This window comes from Balaenoptera ricei, chromosome 8, assembly GCF_028023285.1.
Source record: "Balaenoptera ricei isolate mBalRic1 chromosome 8, mBalRic1.hap2, whole genome shotgun sequence".
Classification (NCBI taxonomy): domain Eukaryota; kingdom Metazoa; phylum Chordata; class Mammalia; order Artiodactyla; family Balaenopteridae; genus Balaenoptera; species Balaenoptera ricei.
In genome coordinates, this window is record NC_082646.1 from 69,737,203 (window position 1) to 69,751,039 (window position 13,837).

Genomic DNA, 13,837 nt, shown 5'->3' on the forward strand with positions numbered 1-13,837 from the left:
CCTTCCACTGATGCAGATGGTTTACTTAGAAACTTTTCTCACAGATCGCTTTGCTCAGACATGTTTAGGGGAAACTGCCTTTGTGTTGTCTTGTTGGTTTCTTTTTTGTGAGGGGAGGGCAGGTTGGAGGGCTTGGCAGGACTTGGCTGGTATTAACTCCTTTTTCTCACAAAGGGGTTTTCCCTGTCACTTTATATAAAGTCTCAAGATGAAAACTGAGCTGACAGCAGCACAAAGCACCCACCTTTCTAATCTGTGACTTGGAGGGCAGGTCCCTGGTGTTAAATTCATTTCCTTGTTTTCTCCATGGGAATTAGAAGGCAGAACAAGTCCAGAACAATCAAGAATGCCCATGCCAAAAGTTCTCCTGGGGTCAAGTCTTACCTGAAGTCCAATGTGGGTGTTTTTGTTTGTTTTTATTTATTTTTGTTTGTTTGTTTTTTTCTGTAGAGAGCCAGAAAGATGAGAATGATCCGAATGAGGAACAAGAAATACTCACCGAGATGATGCAAGTAATTGAGCAAAGGGACAAACTGGTGGATTCCTTAGAGGAACAACGCATAAGAGAAAAGGCTGAAGACCAGCACTTTGAAAGCTTCGTATTCTCCAGGGGCTGTCAGCTGAGCAGGACATGAGGAAGCCCCACGGCGAGCAAGCCGAGGACCAGATCAGGCCAAACACCCTTCACTCACTCCTTCTTCCTTTCACAGGATATGTCAGACCTGGAACGTAACTTATACCATGCTGCAATATTTTTAAAAGAATTTAAGGTTCTCTCATATGTACTCCAGCTGCCCAAGATCCTTCCAGAGATTATAATGAAGAAAATACAAAGACTCTTTTGAAATTGGCAGTCAACTTCAGTGGGTCTCTTAAATTGGAGGTGACCGTGGCAGATGATCAGCATTGTTTTCCGTAGAAAGTGACACAGAGATCGATTTTCCTGCTGCTTTCATCATTTTTCTCTTCCCAAATTCATTGAGTTACACATCTAAAGGTTTTTAAGAAGCTGCCTTTTCATTAATATATCCATATTTGCCTTTTTTTGCATGGATGACCGGTTTCCAAATGTCAGAAAGAAGCAGCCGCAGTTTAAAGATTAGGTTAATATTTAAATTGTGTTTCCAGAGAAAGAGAAGAAACCTTGAGATTACTGATTACATAAAGCAAATAATTCATATAGCAGGTGTTAATTCAATCCAGGGTGAATTTAATTTACCAGGTGTAGTTATAAGCCTTAATATAATATACATAAGCAACGAGAGTTTAATAGAACATTTGAGCCTTAATTTTATTTTTTTTAAAAAAAAGAAGGAAAAAAGGAAATAAAACTTTGACTTCATACCAGCAGGATTGTTAGTTAATACCAAATGCTGTTGGCTTAGAAAAGCTTTTTTTTTTTTCCCCAGAGCACTCTCCTTATTGCCGCTGGAACATAGTGAAAAACGTTTCTAGAAAATGAATAATTTTGAAGCACTTTTTTGTAACTATTGGTAATGGCAGAAAGTATTATAAAACTCTTTCATTTGTTGATAAAATATTGGTGAGGTTGATGCTGCTACTAAAAACGAACATTCTAGTGAACCAGGTGAGAGATGCTTCTCAGTGGTGGTCTTCGGTCTAAACAGAGAAACGTCTCTGACACTGTGTCCAGGGGTTGCCCAGAAAATCCACGACAGGACAAGGCCACTTCTGCCTTCAAGGTGGAGTGGGGAGCAGTGGTCCCATTTACCAAATCCCAAACTGGGTAATGGATTTTTTGATGACATTTTCAATGTGAAAAGAAAGCTGGGAGATGGAGTTTGTGCACTGACATGATTCCTGGGACATTTTGACTGTTCATAGGGGAACCAAAGAAAAGATTTTAAATGGTGATTTGTTGTCATAAAGTATTTGATTGTTTTCCCTCAGTGGGATTCTTTGAGGAGTCAGTCCATCATTGACATGAGACAGACTGAAGAACTCTGTTTTATGTTTGGCCTGTCATTTCTGCAAGTGTTTAAATGTATCGTTGGACAAATGGTGCTTCCCAACTGCCTGGAGAGCTAACTTACCTCAATATAAGTTAACCCATAAACCACTTTTGTCTGAGGTGCTGTCCGCGCACACAAATCTGGTCAGCTGAGAAGCCGGAAATTAGAAGTGTGCTTGGATTTCCCGAGTCAGCCAACATTTTGGGTGGTATTAAAACGCAACCTTTCCATGGATATACCAAGCTCCAAAGGTTGTAGTTCTTTTTCTTTCTTCTCTCCTTCCTTTTTCTTTTTATTTTCTTTTTTCTTTTAATAATCAGGTCTTCTAGTGCCTGAATTCTATTATTAGGAAATAAATACAAGCATCTATTTCTCTCTTTCTCTCTGTCTCTCTCTCTCTGAAAACTGTGCCACTTAGGGCTATTTATCTATTTTTATTTATTTGTTTTTTTGGTGGAAATGGCTAATATGATTTCCTCATTATTCTGGTTTTCCTGTGTTATAATTTGGAGAAGACCTATTAGCACTAAGCTATTGGTATATAAGCTATTTAATAGGCAAATAACCCAGAGGTTTGGGGCAATAAGTTGTATAGTATTAAAGATTTATGGAGATAGTCAAGATAATATTTTCTGCCATCAGGCATTCAGAGGTAAGACTACAGATGCGTAGGAATGTTAATTCATTTTAAGAAAGATACATAACTTCAGTTTTCCTTCTAGAATGGGTAGAATTATTCAAGCCCAGTCACCATTTGATGCTTGCATACGTTTAACAGATGATGCTCAAATGTGTAGTGTCTGAGTTGTTTTTGTGCAAAAGGATTAATTGCCACTTATTTTAATTCTATTTTGGTTTAAAAGAAAGATTCTCCCAAGAGGGCCAAGAAAGAAGGTGGTTCTTGGCCCCAGTATTCTGTTGATAGATGAGAGAAGCAATTTGTTCACTCTCTCTTCCAAAGATTATGTCCTGTGGTTTAAGGCTGAGTCTTATCTGGCCAAGTTAAAACATAAACCTCATATTTAACAGCCTTCTACTTACACTGGCTTTCAGTTTTCCCAGTACTTAAAAACCATTTTAATGATCATTTCCAAAAGGATACAAATATTGTGGCTGTTGAACTATGTTAAATGATTGCAATAGAGAAAGTTCTAAGACCCTCAAAAGGTAAAATATTGTACCATTTGAAGACAGTTTCTGTGTATACAGTATGGGTAGGATTATGATGAAAACAGACGGAGCCTTCACTTTCCCATAAAATAACACTTGTGATCAAGGCTGAGCCATTTAGGACTCTGAATGAGACAGAAAGCCCCAGCCTCAGGTCACATTTCATAGTTTCACACAGCTTCTAAGTTAAACCAAAAGGCTCACAATTAAAACTTAAGAATTTTACGTAAGCTGGACCAAGAGGACCGTTCTTAAGCTTGCTCTCCCAAACCATTCATTTATTTATTTGTTTAATAAACGTCTTCCAAATACCTGTGGGATTCAGCAGCCCTGTGCTAGATGTAAGGATACAGAAAACATTATTCCTCCACCCGCAAGTAAATACAAAGATAAACGAGTACAACTCCCAAATAAATAAGCAAAAAATAAAGAACGATTTTTATTATAATCATCAACCTATTCTTCTCACATTTATCTCAAGCACAAAGACTTATCTCCCCAACTATTTGTAGTGCTTCTTTGGCAATAAAAACACAAGTAAGTTCATGTTTCTAAAACTGCGAAAAATAATATCAGGTTATACTGTTTCATTTAAACCTGGACTTTGGCAGTGTTAGGCTGCTTGGAATCAGTGGATGTAGAGATGCAGCATATTAATTGCAACTGAGAAAGGAAGTGGCAGGTGTTTCCAGCTCTGATGAGCTGCAATGAAATTGATGTTTTCTGCATTCTGGAGGCAGATGACAATTCAGCAATGTCTGTCTTCCCAGGAAGCAGATTTACAGGCTTTTCCTTCCAAACTGAAAATGGCAGCATGTCTCACCCAGGCAGTTGATCAGAGAACTCCCTCAGCAGGGCAGAGGTGGCAGGGGGCAGCTGGGGCTGCCACATGAACGGAGAGAGTGGCAGTCATTGGATGTAGTGAGCTCAAATGTAGGAGTTTATTGTAATAAGAAGGTCCATGTACAGAGGAGCGTGTACTATTTCACCTACTGTTTGTCTTCTAACCTCACTGCTGAGTGGCTTGTGAAAGATTAATTTGCTCCAACGATTGGGAACTATTCACGTGGATTGAAATGTGTTACATGTGCACTGCTATAAATACTGAAATGAACCAAAAATAAATGGTTTTCTGTAGAAAGAATCCAAACATGCGGGTTTGGTCTGGCACCTCTGAGGGCAGCGTCCGTTTCATTTCTTTATTCCAGTGAAAGGACGTGAGCAAAGCTTTGATTTCATGTAGGAGTCTGTGAATTATCATTGGATGCTTTATTCCCACTGGGGCACCTGGCAGGACTTACCTGGATGTGAGTGGGAGGAGGAGTGAAGAAGGCTTGCCTCAGGTGTATTCTCTCAACAAAGAAAGCTGTTCTCAGAGCTGGGGAGGGGGAGAGAGGGGGCCTCTCCTGTCCCAGCTCCCATTTCTCTTACCCGATACAACCCGGTTTTGTATTTCATTCACGCAACAGGAATACTCCCCTTTGCACGGAGCTGGCCCCTTCCTTCAACTCACACTCTTTCAGGACTGAAGTTTTTGGTTTATTTGTTTGTTTCTGTTCTGAATCCCAGCATTGCAAATTCATGAAATGTGAGCACATGATTCACCAGAATTGCTGCATCAGGTGAATCAAGTGTCTGGTCCCCATCATTTCACACTGAGTTCCCCCATTGTTTGGAAGCTTTTGTCTGCTGGTGGAATATTTGAAATGATTCATTTTTTACATTGACTGTCAACAGAAAGTAAACATAACTGCAGATGAGAGCTCCTGTTTCACAAGCGCTAACATGCCAAGGGAAAGACCAGCCACCTTCCATGGCATTCTGCAAGTTTTCCTTGTGCCCATGCTGGGGCTCATTTGCCCACAGAGCCACCCTTGAGCTGACCTGGTGGGAAGCTGACTCTCACCACCCCTCAGCCTTCAGGGCAGGATTGATAATTTGACACTCACTCCCTCTCCCAGCTCCTTTCTAGAGACAAAAAAAGCAAGACCTATGCTGTCATAGCTCCCCTGAGGAGCCCTCTGACCCTGATAATGGTAATAGATCCTGTGAATGCAGCTCACTTCACCCGCCAGGTGCTGTAATAAGCTCTGTAGGTGCATTATTCCATTTAATCCTGAAAACAAAATCCTTAAGATAAACATTGCCCCATTTTGAGATGATGAGACGGAGACACAGAGGCCCAGGAGCTCACCTGGTAGTCCAGGTACAAAGTGGTGAAACTGGGGCTGGACCCAGATGTCGGCCTCTAGAGCCCAGGCCCTTGACGCCAGGCTGTATGACCTCTCTCTGTGTCCCCACCCAGACTTGTGCCTTGTGCTTACCTGTTCCTTCCCTTCCTTTCCTAGATCTGTTCTCATTGCCACCCTCTCCCAACACACCAGTGCCCAGCACTGCTCAGGGAAATCTGGCATTAAAAGCCCAAGCTGCCACTTTGAAGTGTTTTTTTTCCCCTTCTGTTCTACATCTATATATACTCAAACACAAAAACAATCGTTTAAACAGTTAAATTACCTAACCTCCACCACTGCTCACAAAAATCTTACAGTAACCATGATACCCTAGGAACAGGCACCTTGTTTATCCTGGGGGATCAGGTACTGCTGACGCACTGCCGTGGACCCACCCCTCCAGGGGACTTTTTGCCTGAAATTGCACTATACAATCCAATCCCCAGTCCCAAGGGTAGGGAGCCAAGAGCACAAGGCCAAGGGGATGGGAGAGGAAGGACCAGGGAGTGTGTTGGGAACCAGCTGAGAGTGAGGTGGCTCCTGCAGGTCCTTACGGAGAGTGTGCAGAGGTGGGGAGGAGGAGCAGGGAGGGTGTGGAGCAATACAGGGGTCACTGGGAAGCAGCACTCGTGGGCCTGTGTGACACTGAAATAACCTGATACAGGGCAGCAGTTCCCAATACACTAGAGGCACGAGAATTCAGCCCCCTGCCTATCCCCAGAATAACAGAAAATGGTTCCCTAAGAATTTGAGGGAAATGTGTGTGTGTGTGTGTGTGTGTGTGTGTGTGTGTGTGTGTGTGTGGTAGTCCCAAAATCGTAAGTGTGTGATTTGAAAACAAATCAATAGCTCAAGAAAAAATCAACAAGTATAATTATTCTAAACATGGTAAGCTGAGCATGAGTCACTAACTCAGGGCTCAAATTCCAGCTCTGCCACTGCTCACTGGATGATATTGAACAACTCAATTGTGCCTCAGTGTCTTCATCTGTGAAATGCGGCTGATCCTCTCTCCTCCCTTCCTCTCTCCCTGCCTCCCTCCCTCCCCTCCTCCCTACCTTGCAGGTTCCTTACAAGGGTGAGTCTGCCCTATATAGGCTCCAATTTTTAAATGGAAATGGCTAGCCTATAACTTTATAGTCGGGATGGCCATGGTGAATCTCAAACTGTTCAAATCCCAACAGCAGAAACAGAAAACAACACCTCAGATCTCAGCAGAACAGAAAAGAATGGGCAGTTTCCACAAGAGGAGATGTAAGCAGTAAACAAGACCAAGAAATGCACTTCTCAGAGCATTGTCTCCTACCTTTTGGGACTCTCTCTCTGAGTTGGCCTCTGCTGACCAAATACCCAGCCTCTTACAGATCTTTTTGGCCAATGATTCTTCAAGTACACCTTGAAGACACTCTCTGGCCCTGGTGATTCGGTTGCATCTCACCATCAGATGTAATACTTCTAACCTTCCTCCCTAAAAGGAAACATTTAAGTATGAAAAGCCTTAATATCTTCCCCAGCAACGATGAAAGCAGAGACTCTTGCTCCTGCAGACCACACAAGCCTTGAGGTGGGTGTGGGAAGGAGGTGGGTGTGGGAAGAAGGTGGATTACAACAGATTACATCCGTGACAAAGAAGGCCTTGCTCCCCCGATTACCTGCCCTGGGAGGGGTAGGGGAGACCTTGGGAATAATCTCGGCGGCCTGTGACACAGACCACACCAACAGAATCACTGGAACCCCAGGTATTCTTGCCTGGCTGAGTCTGGAGCGGCTGACAACTGCCCCTTTCTATCCTTAAAGTCTTCACCCCTGCTGCTGATTCTCTGGAGGGTTCTCCAGTCCTCTGCTAAATAACTCAAGTAGGAGCCACTGATTTTAGTGGCTTCAACTCTACATGTAGGTGACGCTCAGCTATCATGCTCAGGTGAGGAAATCCCCCTACTAATGTTTACACTTTATTCCTAGGCACCTGAAGAATAGGTAAGCAGGTCACCTGTCTCTAGGAACTTGGGACACATTCCGCCATGGCTGGATCAGAGGCCATTTGAATAGCATCATCTGTGAGATCCTCAAAAACATTCCCACCCTCAGTCCAGCAGGTCACAGACCAAGGCTGAGGTCCGCCAACTTTCCCCTGGCCCAATGCCTTCCCTGCTCACCTAGAGAAGCCCTTGCCCACCCCTGCCCTCAACAAGTAGGACCCCTGAAGCACATGCCCACTGGCAGCCTGGTCTTCGAAGGCCACTGCTAATATCCCAGAGTTCCTGAGGGAGATGTGCAAAAAGAATTCTCACTTAAGGCTCTGAGTCCAGAACCATTTCATTTCACACATTCTTTTCATCCCGTGAGCATACCTTGCTTTCAGTGATTAAAGAGGTCTCCAAGAGGCTCTGTCTAGCTTCTCTCCACATCCCCTGATCCCGCTGCTTTGATGTGGTCAGACGACCTCCAATGACTGATTGGGATCCAGAGCCTTTGTAAAACCCTCTTCATGATCTGCAGGCGCCTCCCATATTGTCCCTTAGATGGTATATCAGTTTCCTAGGGCTGCTGTAACAAAGCACCACAAACTGGGTGGCTTAAAACAACAGAAATTTATTCTCTCACAGTTCTGGAGGCCAGAAGTCCAAAATGAAGGTGACTTCCAAGCAATGCTTCCTCTCAAGCCCCTAGGGGAGGGTATTTTCTGGTCTCTTCCAGCTTTTGGTGGCCCCAGGCATTCCTTGGCTGTGACAGCACAATTCCAGTGGGCCTCTTCCTCCCATGTGTCTTCACATCATCTTTCCTCTGTGCATGTCAGGGTCTAAATTCCATCCTCTCCTAATGACACTGGTCTTACTGGATTAGGTGCCCACCTAGTATGACCTAACATGCTATTTTAACATAACTACTTACATCTGCAGTGACTCCACTTCCAAATAATGTCATATTCTAAGGTTCTAGGGGTTAGGACTTCAACCTGTCTTTTTTAGGGGACACAATTCAACCCATAACATATGGTATTCACGGTTGCGGAATGTGAAGCTTTCCCCAGTGAAAGCCTCTTCCAGTTTGAATTTTACCTTAATTTGATTTGCGATGCTTAGTTTACCTCTATCCTGGGTTTTTAACCTACACAACAAAAAAGGAACACAGCAAAATAAAACAGAATGCAAAAGATAAGTTGCCTTAAATATGATAGATATAAACACAATTTAGGAAATCTGTCTGAATGGAACACAGGGACTCCAATTATCTCTCCATTATCTTAGTAGTTACTCTTTTACTATTCTTTTAATGGTTACCCTAGAGGTTGCAACATGATTCCTTGATGTATCAAAGTCCAGTATAAATTGTTACTTTTACTTCTTCACATATAATGCCTGGATCTTAGAACTAACTTCATTTACTCACTTCCCAATTTAAATGCTTTTGCTTTTGTGCATTTTAATTTGATTTATATATTTTTAAACACTGTAAGACATTATTATTGTCATTTTATGTAGTTAATATTCTTTTAGTTGCACCTGTATATTTACCCTTTTATTTGTTCTTTCTTCTTCCATCTGGAACAATTTTCCTTCTGCCATCCACTTTAGTATTTCCTTTTGTTTGGATCTGCTATTTATTAATAATTTTTCTCAGTTGTGTTTTTTTTTTTACCTGAAAATGCCTTTCTTTTCTCTTTGTCTACTAGAGTGAAATCTTTTGGAGTCCCAAACCAAAGCGAGGGGGCCTTACTAGAGGCCCCCGGTTTGGTGCCACCTGAACTTTTGTCTGTCTACCCTTGTGAGGTTGGCAACTGCCCTGCTCAACCTCTTCAGCTGCTGCCTCTGAAACTGGCAGGTGCCGCTAGGCGGAAAGTAGTCCCAAGTGACCGGCTCACCTCTCTGGGTTTCCTCCTTCTCCTAGATCTTGGCCCTGTAAGTTCCGTCAGCTTTCCAGTGCTCTCAAACAGATTTAGTTTACATTTTGTCCAGCTTTTCCAGCTGTTCTCAGTGGGAGGCTTGGCCTGTATCGCATAGTATGATGGTCTGAGAAGCTGAACATCCAATTCCCATCTACTGTTAGGAGGACTCCTAGAAGCTGTCATGTAACACTTCTGCTTATATCTCATTCGTCGAAATTTAGTCATGTGCTCACACCTAGCAGGGAAATATAGTCTTTATTCTGAAGGACTATAATCCTAGCTGAAAACTGTAGATTATACGACTCTTTGGCAGAACAGATTCTAAAGGCTATAGTATTATCCTCTCGGTTATTTGCTATGTGATCTGAAGCAAGTTTAAACTCTCCAAATTTCAAGTTATTCATCTGTGTAATGGAGGTAACGATAATATCATATGAGTCTCAAATGAGATACTAGTAACGAATATTTATTTATTTATTTATTTATTTTTTAATTATTAGCACCTTTAATTATTATTTATTTATTTATTTATTTATTTGGCTGTGTTGGGTCCTCGTTTCTGTGCGAGGGCTTCCTCCAGTTGCGGCAAGCGGGGGCCACCCTTCATCGCGGTGCGCGGGCCTCTCATTATCGCGGCCTCTCTTGTTGCGGAGCACAGGCTCCAGACACGCAGGCTCAGTAGTTGTGGCTCACGGGCCTAGTTGCTCCGCGGCATGTGGGATCCTCCCAGACCAGGGCTCGAACCCGCGTCCCCTGCATTAACAGGCAGACTCTCAACCACTGCTTCCACCAGGGAAGCCCACGAATATTTATTGAACTAAGACTTGTTATCTGCTGGGCACTGAGCTGAGTAGTTTATTTATACTAACTCTCTTGATCGTCCCAATAACCTTACGAGGAGAGAACTCATTTTGATGAGAAAACTGAGGCACAGAGAGGTTAAATTATACAGATATTTGGCTGCTGAATGGCAATTTGAACCCCAGACCTTCACCATGACATGGCCCTGCCTTGTAAAGCACAAAGCCCTACCTGTTGAAATTGCTGAGGGGACCAGAATAGGAACAATGCTGGGTGACTGAGGGCTGCACGTGCTTAGCTAGAAAAATGGTCCTCTAAGGGAAGGTCTGGGGACAGAACTGCCCTAGTTTGAGTGGATTTTTGAGTGATGTGGGCCACTGGTCATCGGTTTCATCTTACTCAGGGGTTAGATGATCAGAACAGCTCATAAGTTAAACATGGGAGTTGGAGAAAGAGACCATAAAGGGGACCCTACAGAGCATGCAATCCCATGGCTTCATTTTAAAAAATCAGTCATTTTTGTGATAAGTGTGTAAATTTTTATTGAAGTACAATATACTTACAGAAAATTGCTCAAATTATCAAGTAAACACTCCATGAATTTTCAAAGTAAATACACCCATGTAACCAGCACCCAGATCAAGAAACAGGGCATCACCAGCTCCAGCAGCCTCTCTCATACCTTCCCCCCTCCCTGTTCTGCTCACCACCCCTCCCAAGCCTAATCATTACCATGACTCTAACATCAGAGACTAGTTTTGCCTGTTTTTTGAACTTCATATGAATAGGATGATACAGCATATGCTCTTTTGTGTCTGAATTTTTTTTCACTCAACATTATATTGTGAAGGACATTCCTATTGCTTCTGTAGTTGCAAACTGTTCATTCTCATTGCTGTATAACATTACATTGTGTGACCATTCCAATTTACCTATCAATTCAACTGTTAACAGGCATTTGAATGGTGCTGCTATGAATCTTCTAGAACATGTATACGGGTACACAAATGTACTCATTCTGTTGGGTATAACCTAGATTGAAACTGTCGATCATAAGATAAGTGGGATGTTCAGTTAGTTGGAACTACCTTGGTTTCACTTTATTGATGATGGAAATGAAAGTACGGAAAGGGCAGATATTTGTCCAAGGTCATCTAGCCACTGAGCTAGGACTGGAATCTGAGTTATTCTCTCCCAGGACAGTTTGCTTAGGTATACATTTCGAAGAGAGACTGGCCTAGAGAGTCAGCAGAGTCTCACAGCAATACACATGTAACTCATGAGGCTGTCCTTATCATGTAACACCTGGGTAAGATGAAACCAATGACCGAGCATGAGAGGGGCAGCTGGTCAGTGGGGCCATGATTGTAAATCTCAATTTAGATTAGAGGGAGCTGGTGCAGGTTCTTCTTTGCATCTTATCAATGAACAGCCTGTGGTGTGTGTCCCTGATTAAGCTAGATTTAGATTCTCTCTTCTTCAGTGCCAGGCCCCAGGCAATGTGCTTTCCAATATATTATGTCATTTAACCTTTGAACAAACACCCAATCAATTCATATCCATAAGGACTATAAAAGCATACTATCAAAAGAGAGTATATAAATATCTGTAAGCAAACCAGAGCAAGTTAGAACAGTGCTTTTCAAACCATCTATGGTGAAGGTGCAATCCATCGCAGATCAATATTTTTGTAAAATACAATAAAAAAGAATAAATATAAAATTGCACTGTTAAATTGTATAAAAGTTTCTAAACACTCTAGTTTCTATATTTAGATCATCAAGGACTAACAGCAGTTTGCAGACAATACTGGTTTTCAGACTACACTTTGAATAGCACTGATTTATAACTCACCATCCATTCCACTTGGCCTTTCAAGAGAGATTGATAATTATCTAAGAGGCAGAAAAGTTTGAATAACAAGACATCTGCATAATTCTGAGACCTTAGAATCCACTCATACCCATATAGGTAACTGTCACCTTAACGGGAATTTACCAGTCCCCTGTCTTTATCAACATAACTTCAACTATTCAAAAAAACTCTTGCATAGAAAGACGAAAGTTACAAGTAACTTTATTGTTCAAGAACTTCCCCCAAAATCTCATTGAAATGAACATAAAACACTTAAACTTTTCAATAGATAACACTAAAGACTATTTACCCTCCAAGACTCTTTGAAAATCTTGCCTTGTGTCCACCAATCCTAACCTAGTATATTACAATCCTTAGCCAAAGTTAATCAAGCACTACCCCCACTGAAAGACCTGCCTTAAACCAGATTCCAAAACCTTATAAATATCCCTGCTGTGCTCTCCCCTAGTCCAAGATGCTGCTAAGACTCTGCCAAGGCAGGACTCTCCTTACCATGGTGTACAATAAACTCAGCTTTGCCTTCTCTACACCTTATTTTGCTGGTAGTTCCTGGGAGCTAGCATCCAACAGTCAAGCCTTTGTTTGTTCCTCCATTTAGTCTTGCTCAGTCATTTTCAAACTTCAGTATGCATAAAAATTACCAAAGAGGATTGTAGATGCAAAAGCATGCGTGAGCAGTTTAAGAGATCTCCATGTATAAATTTGACCATGTCATATTTAGAACCTAAGCCCTGCATACAGAGATCAGCAATTGGTGAAGAATAGAGAACCACAGAACGTTAGAGCTGGAAGTGGTTCTAGGTGCCCGAACATCAGTGCATGAATCAGCTACATCAAAATCACCTGATGTAATTAATTCCTGTTAAAAAATACCTATCCCTTGATTTCACTTCAGATGTACTGAATCAGAATTTCTAGAGATGGGCCCACGAATGTAACAAACTCCCTAAGGGATTGTGAAGCACAATCAGGTTTGAGAACCATTATGCTCTCCCACCACTTCATTCTGTAGATGAAGAAACAAGAGACTCAGAAATGGGAGTGAACTTGTCCAAGTTCACACAGCTCAATCACACAGCTATTGAGCTGTGTGTCTCATGATTCCCCGATAAGAGTTCTGAGGGTGGAGATCAGATTTTGGACATATCCTTATGTATAAAATACCCTGAACAAGAATTATGAATGATGTAATCAAAACAAGATTCTACTTTGACATTTCAACATGTCTTTAAGGTTTATCAGGGTGGTGGTGTGGGAGCAGGTGGTTATTGTAATCTCCCGCGTGAAAATTCTAGCAGTCATTGTGAGTTCTCTGCTTTCTACTAGGCAAGAGGAAACAGCTAAAGCATAACTTTCAAAAAAGGTAAAATTACCACTCTTAAGCAAAGACAAGATGAACACACATCTGCTGAGAATCTATTGACCACCTTGTTAAATTTATGTTCTCAGAAATCGTTGCTTGTTAGTTGGCTGACTGGCTCAAGTAAAGGTGGATGGGTCATTACAAGGCTTTAGGAAGGTGTCCTAGGAAGGAAGCACAGCTGGCCCTCCTGAGAACTACAGGTAGGCCCTCAGAAGAGTTTCTAGGTCCAGGCAGCTACTCCCACGGCTTTTCATTACTCAGACCACAAGGCTTCTTGAGCACACTTCGTTGCTCCACTGTTTTGTTTCTCTACTCATCGGCAGGCCTGTGGCTAAAAATGGACGCCCCCAGTCTTGAGTCTGCATTATCATCACTAAGTGCCGGACCTCTGACAACTGTCTCTAGCTTAGATTCTTTATGGAGACTATCTGATTGGCTGCTCTCCAGTCAAGCATTAGGGCCCTTTGGGTCAGGTGATCACTCAGGGTCAATCAGCTGTAGCTACTTGGAGGAAACAGTTGCCAAGGGGTTGTGTGAG

General features: G+C 42.3%; 1 protein-coding gene across 1 annotated transcript in view; it reads left to right on the forward strand.

Moving 5' to 3' along the window:
• The window catches only part of MICAL2 (microtubule associated monooxygenase, calponin and LIM domain containing 2), a 218,993-nt gene extending 218,014 nt beyond the window's left edge, over window positions 1-979 (forward strand). Inside the window, exon 42 of the mRNA XM_059931145.1 lies at window positions 451-979. Coding sequence (XP_059787128.1) covers window positions 451-635 — 185 coding nt within the window. The 3' untranslated portion in view covers window positions 636-979. The remainder of the gene's footprint in view (window positions 1-450) is intronic.
• Window positions 980-13,837: the final 12,858 nt, after the last annotated feature.